This window comes from Bombina bombina, chromosome 8 (assembly GCF_027579735.1).
Source record: "Bombina bombina isolate aBomBom1 chromosome 8, aBomBom1.pri, whole genome shotgun sequence".
In the NCBI taxonomy this organism is placed as follows: domain Eukaryota; kingdom Metazoa; phylum Chordata; class Amphibia; order Anura; family Bombinatoridae; genus Bombina; species Bombina bombina.
Window position 1 is genome coordinate 30,225,035 of NC_069506.1, and position 18,246 is coordinate 30,243,280.

At 37.8% G+C, this 18,246-nt stretch overlaps 1 protein-coding gene across 1 annotated transcript; it reads left to right on the forward strand.

Moving 5' to 3' along the window:
• Nucleotides 1-2,126: 2,126 nt before the first annotated feature.
• SZRD1 (SUZ RNA binding domain containing 1) lies at nucleotides 2,127-12,875 on the forward strand. The gene is made up of 4 exons (XM_053690259.1): nucleotides 2,127-2,241; nucleotides 9,876-9,925; nucleotides 10,860-11,111; nucleotides 11,194-12,875. The coding sequence occupies exons 1-4, from the start codon at nucleotides 2,191-2,193 to the stop codon at nucleotides 11,294-11,296; spliced, it is 456 nt and encodes a 151-aa protein (XP_053546234.1). The 5' UTR covers nucleotides 2,127-2,190; the 3' UTR covers nucleotides 11,297-12,875.
• Nucleotides 12,876-18,246: the final 5,371 nt, after the last annotated feature.

The following is an 18,246-nucleotide window of genomic DNA, read 5'->3' on the forward strand; positions in this document are numbered from 1 at the left end:
TATAAAAAAATATAGCAAAATGCTATTTTAGTAACACATTACAGGTTTCAAATCCCCAAATCTAGAATTCCAAAATCCAAACTTAAACATATAAAAGAATACAATTTTCCCCACCTGTAAGTCACAATCTTCTCTGCTTGTGTCTTTGTTTGTTTTTTGTGTTCTAAAATGCAAATAATAGTCAATATTTATTTGACAACAAATATTACCTTTCCGATTACAGTACTGTACTATCTTTCTGTATTTGTATACAAAAGTATTAAAAATTATATAAAACTACATTTAGGTTGGTTACATCTGTAAGCTGTATTATGACATGTAAATACAGGTAGCCCTCAGTTTACGCCGGGGTTAAGTTCCAGAAGGAATGGTTGTAAATCAAAACCGTTGTAAATTGAAACCCAATTTATAATGTAAGTCAATGGGAAGTGAGGGAGTTAGGTTCCAGGCTCCTCTCAAAATTGTCATAAGTAACACCTAATACATTATGTTTAAAGCTTTCAAATGAAGACTTTAAATGCTAAACAGCATTATAAACCTAATAAAATAATCACACAATACAGAATATATAATTAAACTAAGTTAAATTAACAAAAACATTTGCTAAACAGCATTATAAACCTAATAAAATAATCACACAACACAGACTTCACTTGCATTTTTCTGCAAAGAGTTCTTTCTATGCATTCCAATCTGGACTGATTTATAGACAGGAAGATCTTGTTCCATTGAAATCTGCTCGATAGCTCAGCTCTGGTTAAACTGATTAATTTCAGCTTGCTTGGCTTTGCTGCAACACAAGCGGACAGCTCCACCTACTGGCTATTTTAATAAATGCACTGCTTCTCAATGCTTTTCAATAGCAGTCACATGACTGGAAAAAAAGGTTGTTATTCTGAAACGGTGTAAATTGAACCGTTGTAAAACGAGGGCCACCTGTATTGTCTAAATGACATAAGATATTGGGGATATACTAAAAAGAATGACAAGGGTGAATGACAAAATGGAATGCCCGTAGAATTTAATGGGATGTAAAGTTAAAAGTGTTATTTTGTTGGTTTACTCTTAGTTCTAGACTCTCTCCAAACTGTCCCATTTTAAAAATGTAAATATTCCAAATTCCAAACTATTCCAAAACACAAACCTTTTTGTAACTGTGAAAAAAATTGAATTAAAGGGATAGTCTAGTCAAATTTAAACTTTGATGATTCAGACAGAGCATGCAATATTAAGCAACTTTCTAATTTACTCCTATTATCAAATTTTCTTCGTTCTCTTTGTATCTTTATTTCAAAAAGCAAGAAGGTAAGCTTAGGAGCCGGTGTTCTGGGAAAATGGCGGACTTGTGAAATTAGCTAACTACGTCACTTCCTGTGACGTGGGATCAGCTGTTTCACAAAGTTTGACCATATTGCACATGCGTGCCAGGATCATTACATACCTGGCCGCATACATCACTGCTACAGTTTTGAGATCCGTGAAATTCCTGGGGCCAAGTATGTAATTATGCAGGCACGCATGCGCAGTATGGTCAGACTTTGAGAAACATCTGATGCTAAGTCACAGGAAGTGACATAGTTCGCTAATTTCACAAGTTCGCAGTTTTCCCAGAACACCGGCTAATTTTTGGTTCAGAACCTGGGTAGCGCTTGCTGATTGGTGGCTATATTTAGACACAAATCAGCAAAAGCTACCCAGGCACTGAACCAAAAATGGGCCTGCTCCTAAGCTTATCTTCCTGCTATTTAAAATAAAGATACCAAGAGAATAAAGCAAAATTGATCATAGGAGTACATTAGAAAGTTGCTAAAAATTACATGCTCTATCTGAATCATGAAAGTTTAATTTTGACTATACTATCCCGTTAAGGGTCCAAACATTGTGATGACAACATGGGATGTGATGGGATGAAAAATTAGATCCCATTGGCAATTCAGTCCCTAAAACAGATTTTACTAATATTTTTGGTTGTATTACATCTATGACACATAAAACCAAAGAAACAATTTGGGAGTACTAACATGGCGACTGTAAACTTCCGGTTAATACCGGATATGCTACCTTGTTTGACTTCCGTTGCTTCTATGCAGCGCAGCTGTCACGGCGATAGCGTGCGCGCCCCTGGCTTGCGCAAGCGCGGAATAGGCCGGCGCTGGGCCTGGTTTCCGGTTGCGGTGGCGGCAGCGGAAGATGGAAGAGGATGAGGTCGCGGAGAGTTGGGAGGAGGCGGCCGATAGTGGGGTGAGTCCGTTGTATTTAAGGGCAGGCAGGGGGGTACTCGTGAAGTCTCTTTCTTATTCCGGTCACGCTATGCCAAGCCTCTTAAAGGTAGTGACCCTGAGCATGGCGCTGGCATAGTGGAGCACGATGTGGGGCCTGGAGCCGCAGGTACATAGGGTAGTAATGCCCGGGATGGGAGTAAATATTCACATGGGTTGGAGCCTGGTACTCCAGGTAGCTTCATGTGATAGCTTGTCTGGTGCTTGGCATGCTAGGTCGACTTGGTTTCGTGTTCAAGGTGGTCAGATAGGCACCTCATTGTTGAATAGTGAGTCTAATTCTGAATCTCCCATTGTGGGTAATTTGTAAGTAGTAGCAGAGAGTTGGTGACTATTCTCTGCTCTCATGGGCAATTTGTTGTAAGTAGTAGCAGAGAGTTGGTGACTCTTCTCTGCTCTCATGGGCAATTTGTTGTAAGTAGTAGCAGAGAGTTGGTGACTATTCTCTGCTCTCATGGGCAATTTGTTGTAAGTAGTAGCAGAGAGTTGGTGACTCTTCTCTGCTCTCATGGGCAATTTGTTGTAAGTAGTAGCAGAGAGTTGGTGACTATTCTCTGCTCTCATGGGCAATTTGTTGTAAGTAGTAGCAGAGAGTTGGTGACTCTTCTCTGCTCTCATGGGCAATTTGTTGTAAGTAGTAGCAGAGAGTTGGTGACTCTTCTCTGCTCTCATGGGCAATTTGTTGTAAGTAGTAGCAGAGAGTTGGTGACTATTCTCTGCTCTCATGGGCAATTTGTTGTAAGTAGTAGCAGAGAGTTGGTGACTATTCTCTGCTCTCATGGGCAATTTGTTGTAAGTAGTAGCAGAGAGTTGGTGACTCTTCTCTGCTCTCATGGGCAATTTGTTGTAAGTAGTAGCAGAGAGTTGGTGACTATTCTCTGCTCTCATGGGCAATTTGTTGTAAGTAGTAGCAGAGAGTTGGTGACTCTTCTCTGCTCTCATGGGCAATTTGTTGTAAGTAGTAGCAGAGAGTTGGTGACTCTTCTCTGCTCTCATGGGCAATTTGTTGTAAGTAGTAGCAGAGAGTTGGTGACTCTTCTCTGCTCTCATGGGCAATTTGTTGTAAGTAGTAGCAGAGAGTTGGTGACTCTTCTCTGCTCTCATGGGCAATTTGTTGTAAGTAGTAGCAGAGAGTTGGTGACTCTTCTCTGCTCTCATGGGCAATTTGTTGTAAGTAGTAGCAGAGAGTTGGTGACTCTTCTCTGCTCTCATGGGCAATTTGTTGTAAGTAGTAGCAGAGAGTTGGTGACTATTCTCTGCTCTCATGGGCAATTTGTTGTAAGTAGTAGCAGAGAGTTGGTGACTCTTCTCTGCTCTCATGGGCAATTTGTTGTAAGTAGTAGCAGAGAGTTGGTGACTCTTCTCTGCTCTCATGGGCAATTTGTTGTAAGTAGTAGCAGAGAGTTGGTGACTCTTCTCTGCTCTCATGGGCAATTTGTTGTAAGTAGTAGCAGAGAGTTGGTGACTCTTCTTTGCCCTCATGGGCAATTTGTTGTAAGTAGTAGTAGAAGAGAGTTGGTGACTCTTCTCTGCTCTCATGGGCAATTTGTTGTAAGTAGTAGTAGAAGAGAGTTGGTGACTATTCTCTGCTCTCATGGGCAATTTGTTGTAAGTAGTAGTAGCAGAGAGTTGGTGACTCTTCTCTGCTCTCATGGGCAATTTGTTGTAAGTAGTAGTAGCAGAGAGTTGGTGACTCTTCTTTGCCCTCATGGGCAATTTGTTGTAAGTAGTAGTAGAAGAGAGTTGGTGACTCTTCTCTGCTCTCATGGGCAATTTGTTGTAAGTAGTAGTAGCAGAGAGTTGGTGAATCTTCTCTGTGCTCATGGGCAATTTGTTGTAAGTAGTAGTAGAAGAGAGTTGGTGACTATTCTCTGCTCTCATGGGCAATTTGTTGTAAGTAGTAGTAGAAGAGAGTTGGTGACTCTTCTCTGCTCTCATGGGCAATTTGTTGTAAGTAGTAGTAGAAGAGAGTTGGTGACTATTCTCTGCTCTCATGGGCAATTTGTTGTAAGTAGTAGTAGAAGAGAGTTGGTGACTCTTCTCTGCTCTCATGGGCAATTTGTTGTAAGTAGTAGTAGCAGAGAGTTGGTGACTCTTCTCTGCGCTCATGGGCAATTTGTTGTAAGTAGTAGTAGAAGAGTTGGTGACTCTTCTCTGCGCTCATGGGCAATTTGTTGTAAGTAGTAGCAGAGAGTCGGTGACTATTCTCTGCCCTCATGGGCAATTTGATGTAAGTAGTGGGAGAGCGGTTGTCATTTGGGACAGTGGTTTTTGAGGTGCCAATATTTTCATCCTCATAGGTGCTAGCAAGAGCCAGTGCATAGCTTTACAGCTAACTGGTTGCTGAGTTATTCAAGTGACAAAATCATTTCTTAAAGATGCTTAGTATGTATCAGTAGTTAGACAGCACAGCCAAAGCATTGCATACAAAAAAATGTTTTTGCTGTGGCTTGGTAGAAATATATGTAAATAAGTTGCTGCACTGATCAAGCAATCACTGTCGAATAGTCAGGCTTTTGGCGTTTGCATTTTAGTCTGCCCAGGAAAAGTGGGAACAAACACAAAGTTAGTGTGAGTTGAATTTAATTACAGGAAAATTGGGTAAAATTTTTAAAAGTGCACTGTTATATACTGAGATATTCACAATTTTCTTTTTTATTCTACAATCATTCACTTATGAGTTTCTAGGAGCTCTTAGTAATCATGTATTACGAGTCAGCTCTATCACTATAAATAGAGCCTTCTGCAGCAGGGGTTTATATTTCTAGACATCTTAGATTAGACTCTTTGCTAGTTAGTCTGAGTGATCATTGACTGGTACAAAGTTTCATGCTATAAATAATTGCTTCTAAAACTTGTTCCCCTACAGTTTTTAATATTTCAAGGGAAATCAAACTGTCGCCCCAACTCTAAAGGAACATGCCCGCACATTCCCTCTAACAATTATTTTTGTTTATGTTGAAATCTAAGACAATATATCTGTGAAAGGGAAAATCTAGAAGCCGCGATTACTAGAGTTTTGGAATCCCTGGCATCAGTTTTCTGTTAATCACATGATTGTTAATAGATTCTAGATAACTATTAACCTGCTAATTTAGGCTGCACTTTGATAATTTTTTTTATTTTGCATTTACTTCACTTAACTCTCCAGCTAAAGGTTACTGGTTGCTTAATCCCAAAGTGTAGTAAAAAGAAGAAAAAGCTACTTTAAAGGGACAGCGTTCCCTAATTTTTTTCTTCCCTTTAATTTTTTCCCAATGATCAATTTTACCTGCTGGAATGTATTAAATTGTTTACAAATATCTCCTTTTACCTTTTATTCGGGAATTTGAAGTAGCTGATTTTGCCAGTTGTGTGTGTAAATATACTGAGTGGTGTGTGTTTTTTTGTTTTTACTTAAAGTGATGGTAAATCCTAGCTTTTGTGAAACGCTAGGATTTAACATTTGAACAAATAAAGGACTTTCATTCATGAAGTATAAAAGCTCATTTATTTGTTCCAAGCGATCGCCACACTGAAATGCTAAGGCAGCCCACCTGTAGAACGCTATCTGGCATAAAGGTGACGTTTCCACCTCTTAGCCAATAGCATTGCGGGAAATCTGGCTTGGCGTCGCAATATCAGTCTCCACAGGGTTAAGTCTCCGGTAACAATACCAGTGCGGGGAATAATATATTGAGAAACCGAGGATGCTGCAAATGGTAACAAACTAAGAGTGGTAAAGGGTATACTCCAGGGGGAGTGGGAATCATGGGTGTTCCCTTTTATTTATTTTTAAAGAGCCAAGTAGTGGGATTCTGAACTTTAATAACTGACAATTTTCAGCCAAATAAGTAATGCTTTATGCTGCAATATAGGGCTACCTGCAAGTCAGTTAGAGATGCTGGCGTTATATCGTTCCCGCCTTGGCTTTGAGCCACGCACTTATTTTAAGTTAATTTTGGATTGTTAATCGAGCAATTTGCTTGCTATTATCAACTTGAGTGGTTTTCTGATACCCCCTTTAGCAGTATGCTTACTATTGCCATACTATCAATCGATATTGAATACAAATACAATTTAATACAGTTTATATTTCTCTCTGAACTGTTGCCACATTGATATCAGTGAATTTGTTTAATGGGGAGTGATACACTGTTACTTATTTATACCCTTTACCACTCTTTGTTTAATTGTTACCATTTGCAGCATCCTCAGTTTTTCAATATATTATTCCCAGCGCTGGTATTGTTACCGGAGACTTAACCCTGTGGTGGCTAATACTTAATCCCATGCCATAGTAAAATTGGGACGTATACCATTCAATATGAATGACACTAGCAATCCTAGACTAATTGGTATATTTCTCTTTATATTATCTCCAGCACTGGTATTATTGCCTAAAACTTAACCCTTTGGTGGCTGAAACGTATTACTATGCCATAGTGCTATTCAAACTTCTCCCATTTAATATTAATGGCATTAGTAATCCCAAACCTACCAGTATACAGTAAATCACTACTTTGTGTTTTTAATTATTGTTTTCAATAAACTATAAAGAGATTTTTTAATTCCATCTTGTTACCAAGGATTTTACATATTACCAATATTCCAGTGGTGATAATACTTTAAGTGCTATTTATGTACACACTGTTAGTGTGAGATTCACTCTATCTTCAGTATTAACAACCCATTTTAAACCAGCTATTTTAATATACAAAAATAAACATAAATAAGCAATTTCTCATACTTTTTACACACTGCACCTGGTATAAGAAGTCATAGGAAACACATTAAGGCAAAAACTTTTTTACAGTTGACTTTCCCTTTTAATGATTCAGATACAGCAATTTTTAACAACTTTCTAATTTGCTTAATTCTCTTGGTATCCTTTGTGGAGCAGCAGTGCACTACTGGGAGCAAGCTGATTGGCTACACACAAATGCATCTTGTCCTTGTCTCACCTAATGAGTTCAGCTGGCTCCCAGAAGTGAATTGCTGCACCTTTCTTTATCAAAGGATGCCAATAGAATGAAGCTAATTTGATAATAAAACTAAATTTGAAAGTAGTTTAAATTTGTACGTTTGAATCATGAAAGAAAATAAATTGGGTGTTATGTCCCTTTTTTAAGGGATGTTGGTTCCTTCAGCATTCCTACCCCCCTATGCATTACTTTAATATTACAGCCGTACACACTGGCTCTATGGATGCAGTTAAAAATACACAGCATTTTATTTGGCAGCACCACAGAGGAATGAAATGCTAATATTTCTGATTGCTGAGCTTCAGCCAGACATTAAATCACAGAATTCAATCCTGGGGATTATGTAGCTGACTATCCAAGTCCTCATATGGGACAGAGCAGAACAGTGACATTATGGGACAGTGAGATTATATTATGTAGTGGAGATATTAACCAGAAAACAAATTTCTGTACCCCACTCCCATTTGGTGTCTTTGTAATTAAACTCATTATGACATTAAAAGCCAGTGTTGTTCTCGGGCCTGTTTAACAGGTATATCACCTGCTGATTTTAGTGATGTTGCACACATTATAATTAAATCAATTTATCTTCAATTATGCAATTTTGTACTTTGGATCGCTTAAAGGGACACTGTACCCAATTTTTTTCTTTTGTAATTCAGAAAGAGCATGCAATTTTAAGCAACTTTCTAATTTACTCCTATTATCAATTTTTCTTCGTTCTCTTGCTATCATTATTTGAAAAAGAAGGCATCTAAGCTTTTTTTTGGTTTCAGGACTCTGGACAGCACTTTTTTATTGGTGGATGCATTTATCCACCAATCAGCAAGGACAACCCAGGTTGTTCACCAAAAATGGGCCGGCATCTAAACTTACATTCTTGCATTTCAAATAAAGATACCAAGAGAATGAAGAAAATGTGATAATAGGAGTAAATTAGAAAGTTGCTTAAAACTGCTGCTTTATCTGAATCGCGGAAGAAATTTTTTGGGTACAGTGTCCCTTTAAAGGAATAGTCTAGTTAAAATTCGGCTTTCATGAATCAGGTAGAGAGTGCAATTTTAAGCACTTTCTAATTTACTCCTAAAAGCAAGAATGTAAACTTAATAAACATGTGCTGTCCAGTGTATGAACCAAAGAATAGCTTAGATGCCTTTTTCAAATAAAGATAGAAAGAGAACAAAGAAAAATGTATAATAGGAGTAAATTAGAAAGTTCCTTAAAATTGCATGCTCTATCTGAATCGCAAAAGAAAAAAATTGGGTTCAGTGTCCCTTTAAGTGAAATTTTGTTTTTCTAATTCTGAAAACTAGAAGTGCACACTACAGACTTCACAAGTCTAACCCCTGCTTCATTTCTATCCCAAAGTGGCCTCAGTAGAGGTTATCGGGTAAGACTGGGCACTACAAGTCTGGGAGCCACTGACACATGCAGTTGGGAGGGATGCAGAAATCTAGGTTTTAATTTCAAATGAAAATGTTCACACTTAACTGGTATGTGAACGGGGCATTAATACATTTTATAAGCAATGTGTTGCGTTTATTCCCTGCAACCTCTAGTCATGGGTGCCTCTTAAATCAAATCCATCCTTCACTACATTCCACTGCTGACTTGTTTGCACATGTGCAGTAACTCTCCCTCAGATACCTGCAGCATAACCTAGGTTCCAAAATGGCGGCACCCATAATTAGAGGGAGGTGCTTGGCATGTTAAGTGTCCCTAATATATTGCAAGGCAACAAGAAGTAGGTTCCCTTTAACCTTTTCCCGCCGTTGTATTCTGTCACAATGGCGCTGGGCTTTAAAGCCGTTATGACGGAATACAACGTCATAGCCAACGGCTATCCTAAAGCCAACTGTGCTTGCAGGATTTGATCGTGGTCTGAAGGGCGTTCCTAGCATCATAGAGACTCCCCCCCATACCTGATTCCATAATTGAAATTGCGCAATCGTGATTTCAATTTGTCTACATCTGAACGTTGTTCTGATGTAGACTTTATAACCCGGTCACGAAAGGGTTAATTTATAGATAAGATCAGGGATTTCATATTACTATAACACCTTTTAAAATATTCTATGTGCACATTTTTTTTTATTTTTTATTAAACAATAGTTAAATCTTTGGAGCCAAGGAAAACGTGACTTGTTAGATTATACGACTAGTTTCTAACTAAGATTACCATTTATCATTTCATTACATATTAGAGACAGTAAAGTCAAAATGAAACTTAAATGATTCAGAGCATGCAGTTTTAAGCAACTTTCCAATGTACTTCTATTATCAAATTTGCTTTGTTTTCTTGATATCCTTTGTTTGAAAGCATATGTACATATGCTCATTACCAGCAATGCTATGACTTATTGGTGGCTACACACATGTACCTCTTGTTATTGGCTGATGTGTTCAGATAGCTCCCAGCAGTGCATTGCTTCTCATTCAACAAAGGATTCCAAGAGAATGAAGCAAATTTGATAACGGTAATTTGAAAGGTTGTTTAAAGTTGTATGTTCTATCTGAATCATGAAAAGAAGAATATCAAGAGTTTAATGCCCCTTTTTAAGATCTCATTTAATGTTCAGACTTCACCTCTGGTATAAATTCGCTTCTCAGATGGTTGTTGTTTGCTTTTCAGGAAATAGACAGACGGTTAGAAAAGAAACTAAAGATTACTCAGCAAGAGAGGTAAGTCTTTTTATAACCTGTAGGTGGCACCTCTAGAGTCTCCTACAAGAGCATATATGATTCTTGCCAAGATATGTGTTAAAGGGACAGTACAATCAAAATTTAAACTTTCATGATTCAGAAAGAATACAATTTTAAACAACTTTCCAATTTACTTCTATTATCTAATTTGCTTAGTATAGTTGAAAAGCTTACATAGGTCAACAATGCACTACTGGGAGCTAGCTGTTGATTGGCTGGTACACACACTGGCCTCTTGACATTGACTCACCTAGTTGTGTTCAGCTAGCTCCCAATAGTGTTACTGCTCCTTCAACATAGGATACCAAGGGAATGAAACAAATTTGACATCAGAAATCAATTGGAAAGTTGTTTAAAATTGTATGTTCTACCTAAATCACAAAAGAAAAAATTGGATTTCATGTCTGTTATAGTACTGAAAATTTAGAAATTATTCTGCTTACAGCTATGTTTAGGTTTCAGATTAAAGGTACCTGAAACTCAAAAAATGTATTTCAGGATTCAGACAGATTATACGGTTTTTCAAAAAGTTTCTAATTGATTTCTATTATCAATCTTACTTTGTTCTCATTGTATCCTTTATTGAAGAGTATAATCTAAGGTGGGTAGCAAGTTATTTGGCAAGTCTTGTAAGAATACTCATGAACACTAGATGGCAGCAGTGCTGTAACAGTGTATAACATTGGTAAAAGCTGAGCCTGTTTGCTTTTCAACAAATGATACCAAGAATACAAAGTACCTTTAAAAATAGAATGTAATTGGAAACTTTTTTCTATAAAGTGTATTCTCCATCTGATTTATGGAAGAAATGTTTTTCAATTATTTTTAATCCCTGGATAAATAAATAAATGTGATTCTAGGGCACTGGTAGTCTTCCCGTATGGCATGTAATTAAGAACTCCTGTCTTTTCAGGAAATCAAAGTCTCCCGCTAAAGCACCAGTGGTTATCCAGGACGACTCCCTTCCAGCTGGTCCTCCTCCTCAGATACGAATTCTGAAAAGGCCGACTACCAACGGCTTATCAAGTAATGCTCATACCAGCAACAAGCCCGCTGCCCCTGTGAAGTCTCTTGCGCAGAGAGAGGCTGAATATGCAGAAGCCAGGAAACGCATTTTAGGAAGCGCCAGTCCTGAGGAAGAACAGGACAAGCCAGTAGCCGAAAGGTAAGTGGTTTAGAGTTATTTTATAAAAGAAAATGTCTTCTAAATAAATGTGCCAGATGTAAGGATGTCTTGTTTTTTACAGGCCTGCGAGAATCAATCAGTTCGAAGAGAATAGACAGCCAAACAACGTGATCCGGCAGCCACTGGGACCTGATGGATCTCAAGGTTTCAAACAGCTCAGATAGATGTGATGGAATGATGTTGCTGGGGGCTTACTGCCCTATCACACCAATGGACCTGAGCAGAGGGAACCATCTGCTTTACTTTGCACTTTGATGCCCTCTTTGCTCCGCCCACTGTGACCTTAAACCCTGTGCACTGTGACCCCCTCCTGCCACCCCTCTAGCTCCGACCACTGTGATTGGCACATCACCACAGGCTACCCCAGGTCTTTTCAAGGGAAAGCGTGTTTGTGCATGTGCAGGATGGGTGGGGAGGGGATGAAGAAACCGCACTTAGTGTTTCAAGAGAAGGGGTGCCACGTGCCTGCGACTGCCACTTCTATTGAAGTTACCGTCAGCAATAATGTTCATAAGTTGTATTTCTATGGAAGACAGGGGTTTCATGCTCCCCACTTAATTATATCATGTCTCTTTTTGACTGCATGTCAGCTTCATTGCACCACAGAGGAAGTTTTATTTCAAGGGCGATTCCTACCTAAAGTGCATGGAAAGGATTTTTAATTGTTTTAAAACAAACCTGTTTTGTTTTAATGCAGAAGACTAGCTTATAGTATTCAACAATGAAGAACAAGAATATGGTGGAAATGAACTTTTATATTCAGAAAGGGACAGGGATCCACACAAGCCTGCTAAACTGAATTATTTTATCATGGTAGATATGGTGCTTGGTCCCTTTATGGGTGTGATATCGGGATGTTCAGCGCTTTTGAGCATGGCTAGATGAGCTTTATTGTATGAAAGGGGACAGGGTATGCATGAGCTACTGTTTTTAGCATGGCTTCAGAAGTGGTGTGTGGGTACTATGCTCAGGAAAACCTCTCTCTAGAGGGATAATGGTTTCAGTATTCTAACAACTAGTATGCAGTGGAGGAGTCTAGTACAGTTATAAAGACTGGCTCCGGAAGGCCTGGGCTGTCCCTGGAGCACAGATGTGAGTGAAGAGCCTAGCCCCCGAGGAACCAGAGTTGTGGTGCGTGGACATTCTCGTGGCTGGCTGCCATATTTTTTTTTTTATTATTTTTTTTTTTCCTCCTAGTATGGTGTTTGGTTGTGTGATTGGCACAAAAGCAATCTTAGCAGTAGGCATACTTCCTGTTTATAAATAGGATATTCATGCAGTAACTGGTGCAGAAGAGTTGGTGACCCCCATTTAGTACTATAGGGGCCTGCAACACATTGCAGGGCAGTTTTGGTAGGTCTCTGTCGTGCTACATGGGTATGTCGATAGCCATTCATCTGATATGAAAGAAATTGCTGTACGTTTGAGCTGGATGTTCCGGGTTTTGCCCAGTGCTAAACCTGATTTATATTTACTTTTTAGAAATCCTAACTGGGAACAAACCATGCTGAATAAAGTTGAAAATAAAGAAACAATGTTTGTATTTTATCCAAAATGTCACATATATATTACTGCAAATAAGATGTCATTTAAAAAGCATTTTTTTTTTTGTTTGTTTTTTTAACATACCATAGGTGCCCATATATAGTATTGTTCAGCGATTGTAAAAATGATTAAAATAGTCAAAGGTAGATTTGCACATGGCCGGTTTAAAAAAATAAATAAAATTAAAGGGATGTGAAATGTTTCTGCTTTACTATGACTTCTATGATATTATTAAATGTGATTTATTCACCCTCTGTGCCTCCAAATGGTTCAAATCCCTCCTTCGCCCCTTGTTAGTGTCTTTATTTATAAGAACGTTTTAAAATGTAAAGGATATCTCAATCTAATCAAGTCAATTAAAGGGACACTCAAGTCAAAATAAACTTTTATGATTTAGATAGAGCAGCAGTTTTAAGACGATTTCCAACTGTCTTCCATTATCAAATTTTAGTCTTTTTATTCTCGCACTTTCTGGGGAACAAAATCCTACTGAGCACGTGCACAAGCACACAGGGTATATGTATACTAGTCTGTGATTGGCTGAAGTCTGTCACATGATATAGGGGGCCGGAAAAAGAAAATAAATTTGTCATTAAAAGTCTACTTCTTATTTGAAATTCAGAGTAAGTGTTATTGCATTGTCTTTTTATTATGCACTTGTTAATTATGTAATTCTACTGCTTTTTTGTTTGTAACATTTTCTTTTTCTCAAAATGCTGCAAATTCTTTTTAACCGGCTACTGAAACAGTAGGTTATAGAATTTTTCTGGCCTGGCTAGGGAGTGGCAGGATGAATACATTTATGTTTTTTTTTAAAGGTTCCAATGTACTTCTATTATCAAATTTGCTTTGTTCTCATGGTATTCTCTGTTGAAGACATATTTAGATGGGTAGCGTGCACATGCCTGGAGCACTACATGACGGGATGAGGTGCCTCCGTCTAGTGCTCTTGCTAATGTATAACATTCTTGCAAAACTGCTGCCATAAAGTGCTACAGACGTGAGACTTAAGAAAAAATTGGTTATAAAAGTAAATTTGTTTAAAGGGACAGTCTACACCAGAATTATTGTTGTTTAAAAAGATAGATAATCCCTATATTACCAATTCCCTAGCTTTGCATAACCAACACAGTTATATTAATACACTTTTTACCTCTCTGATTACCTTGTATCTAAGCCTCTGCAAACTGCCCCCTTATTTCAGTTCTTTTGACAGATATCCATTTTAGCCAATCAGAGCTAGCTCACTGGAACTTTACGTGCGTGAGCACAGTGTTATCTATATGACACACATGAACTAACTCCCTCTAGTGGTGAAAATGTTTTCAAAATACCCTGAGAGAAGAGGCGGCCTTCAAGGGCTTAAAAATTAGCATATGAACCTCCTAAATTTAGCTTTCAACTAAGAGAACAAAGCAAAATTGGTGATAAAAGTAAATTGGAAATTTTTTTAAAATTACATTCTCTATCTGAATCATGAAAGTTTATTTTGGACTAGACTGTCCCTTTTAACCCCTTAATGACCACAACACTTTTCCATTTTCTGTCTGTTTGGGACCAAGGCTATTTTTACATTTTTGCGGTGTTTGTGTTTAGCTGTAATTTTCCTCTTACTCATTTACTGTACCCACACATATTATATACCGTTTTTCTCGCCATTAAATGGACTTTCTCAAGATACCATTATTTTCATTATATCTTATTTACCATAAATTTTTTTTATAAAATATGAGGAAAAAATGGAAAAAAAAAACAACTTTTTCTTACTTTGACCCCCAAAATCTGTTACACATCTGCAACCACCAAAAACACCCATGCTAAATAGTTTTCAAATTTTGTCCTGAGTTTAGAAATACGCAATGTTTACATGTTCTTTGCTTTTTTTGCAAGTTATAGGGCAATAAATACAAGTAGCCCTTTGCTATTTCCAAACCACTTTTTTTTTCAAAATTAGCGTTTGTTACATTGGAACACTGATATCTGTCAGGAATCCCTGAATATCCATTGACATGTATATATATTTTTAGAAGACATCCCAAAGTATTGATCTAGGCCCATTTTGGTATATTTCATGCCACCATTTCACCGCCAAATGCGATCAAATAAAAAAAATCGTTACAAATATCTTGTGCAATTATGGCATAAATGGTTGTAATTTTTTCTCTGGGATCCCCTTTGTTCAGAAATAGCAGACATATATGCCTTTGGCGTTGCTTTTTGGTAATTAGAAGGCCGCTAAATGCCACTGCGCACCACACGTGTATTATGCCCAGCAGAGAAGGGGTTAATCAGGGAGCATGTAGGGAGCTTTTTGGGGTAATTTTAGCTTTAGTGTAGTAGACAACTCAAAGGTATGGATCTAGGCCCATTTTGGTATATTTTATGCCACCATTTCACTGCCAAATGCGATTAAATAAAAAAAAAAAGTTAAATGTTTCCAAATTTTAGGTTTCTCACTGAAATCATTTACAAACATCTTGTGCAATTATGGCACAAATGGTTGTAAATGCTTCTCTGGGATCCCCTTTGTTCAGAAATAGTAGACATATATGGCTTTGGCGTTGCTTTTTGGTAATTAGAAGAACGCTAAATGACGCACACCACGCGTGTATTATGCCCAGCAGTGCAGGGGTTAATTAGGGAGCTTGTATGGTTAATTTTAGTGTAGTAGACAACCCAAAGTATTGATCTAGGCCCATTTTGGAATATTTCATGCCACCATTTCACCGCCAAATGCGATCAAATAAAAAAAAAAATAGTCCACTTTTTTTTCACAAACTTTAGGTTTCTCATTGAAATTTACAAACAGTTTGTGCAATTATGGCACAAATGGTTGTAAATGCTTCTCTGGGATCCCCTTTGTTCAGAAATAGCAGACATATATGGCTTTGGTGTTGCTTTTTGGTAATTAGAAGGCCGCTAAATGCTGCTGTGCATCACACATGTATTATGGCTAGCAGTGAAGGGGTTAATTAGGGAGCTTGCAGGGTTAATTTTAGCTTTAGTGTAGAGATCAGTCTCCCACCTGACACATCACACCCCCTGATCCCTCCCAAACAGCTCCCTTCCCCACCCCACTATTGTCCCGCCATCTTAAGTACTGGCAGAAAGTCTGCCAGTATTAAAATAAAAGGTATCTTTGAATTTCAATTGTGGTTTTTTTTATAGCATATATACATATGCTGCTGTGTAGGGTCCCCCCTTAGCCCCCAACCTCCCTGATTCCACCCAACCGCTCTCTAACCTCTACCTTCTTGGGAGCCATCTTGGGTACTGGCAGCTGTCTGCCAGTACCCAGTTTACAATATAATAGATTTTTTTTTTCTGTAGTGTAGCTTCCCCCCACCAAGACCACCCCCTCCCAGATCCCTTTTGTTTATTTTAATGGGCATTCCCTCCCCCTTTCTATCACTTACAAATCCTTTTTTTTTTTTTTTCAGTAGTGTAGCGGTTCCCACCCGCTCCCTCCCCGTGCCTATGCGCGCCCCCCTCTCTGCCTCAGAACCCATCGATGGCCGCCCACCCGCCTCCCACTTCAGCTACCACCCACCAACGAATGCGGCCATCGATGTCCGGTGCAGAGAGGGCCACAGTGTGCACCGGAGGGGTAAAAATGGTTATTGCAGGATGCCTCGATATTGAGGCATCTTGCAATAACCGGAAAGCAGCTAGAAGCGATCAGGCTCGCTTCCAGCTGCTTTCCAGACCGACGACGTATGCCATACGTCCTCGGTCGTTAAGTGTATTTTTTTCTGAGGATGTATGGCGTACGTCGTTGGTCCTTAAGGGGTTAAAGGGACACTGAACCCAAAAAAATTTCTTTTGTGGTTCAGATAGAACATGCAGTTTTAAGCAACTTTCTAATTTACTCCTATTATCAAATTCTCTTCATTCTCTTGGTACCTTTATTTGAAATCTAAGTTTAGATGCTGTCCTATTTTTGGTGAAAACACTGTGTTGTTCTTGCTGATTGGTTGATAAATTCACCCACCAATAAACAAATGCTTTCCATGGTTCTGAACCAAAAAATAGCTTAGATGCCTTTTTCAAATAAAGAAAGCAAGAGAACAAAGAAAATTTGATAATAGGAGTAAATTAGAAAGTTCCTTAAATTTGCATGCTCTATCTGAATCGCAAAAGAAAAAATGTGGGTTCAGTGTCCCTTTAAATTGCAGTTCTGACACTTTAATGCAAGGTTTTTTTTAACTCTAGGCCTCCCTAACGGGCTAGAATATTCAAAAGGGATTGCACATTCATCATAGTGATGAGTAGTCGTATGAGGAACAAGTTGAATATGCACAATATTTTAGCGCATGCGTGAATATCACTATTCGGATTGTCTGGCTGTAAACATTTTGATTGATTTATATAGAAAATACTAACTTGCAATTTTTTTTTTATTACCATGTATAAAAAATGTTTTCAATTTAATCCCATCTAAAGAATTAGACATTTTTTTTTTGTTTTGTTTATAATTTATTATCCATCAATTGATATATGCAATTATTTTGAATTAAGGAAATGCAAATCATTTTTATTGTCAACATAGTTTTACAAATCATGAGTGAATTAGAAAAAGTTAATTTTACAATCATAAACAAAATGTCTTATTGATCAGCTAGCACAAACACAGAAAATATAACACTCATACTCACAATATATATATATAAAAATAAACCTTAAGCATATATTATTTTTTTTTTGTTTTGCTGAGTTTTAAACCTTTATATCAGTAGCCAATGCTTGCTTTTTCACAAAACAGCACATTTTACACAATAAAATATATTTGCCAAAGATTGATGCAGCTGGTTGGTTATAAAAAATAGGAAATGTATCTTTTTCAACCAATTTAAATATTCCATGTTTATAGCCACTGATTGCACAACACATCTGAAAATTTTTGAAGAGATTAATTAATCCGGACCAAGCTTTCAAGCACCTGAAGGAAATGGTTTAGCCTTGAACAGTCTGTTGCAGTTAAAACTATAGCTGGTTTGTTGTGATTTTTTTAATATGTACTCTGTTTGAAAAACAGCAAAGCTACTGACGTTTATTTGCTGACTAATGTAAAGTCCTAGCTCAAAGGGCCTCTGGTGTCCCTATCATACTATCTGATTTTGTCATAGGACAACTTCATGTATTGCATTGTGCAACTAAGTTATCATGAAGAGCTTTTTTTCAGTGGCATATGCACATATCCTGTGAAGGCCTCTGCACCAGTATACCACACCTCAGAGAGTCAACAGTTCATAAGCAATACACACCACTGCCAGCTCTTTGAGAAGGTGTGCTGTTGGAATACAAATGCTTATATTTTATATTGAAATGCACATTTTTTTTATGTTCCTATTCCTTTAATAAAAATCATTGCAATATGTATTATTCATCATTTTAAAATTATTTAACTTTTTTTTTTTTTAAAGGACATGAAACAACATTTTTTTCTTTTTTTTAAACAAAGCATACAATTTTCTAATTTACTTCTATTACCAAATTTGGTATAATTAGTTGAAAAGCGGGAAGCTGAACTCGGGAGCGTGTATGTGGCTGGAGAACTAGATGGCTGCAC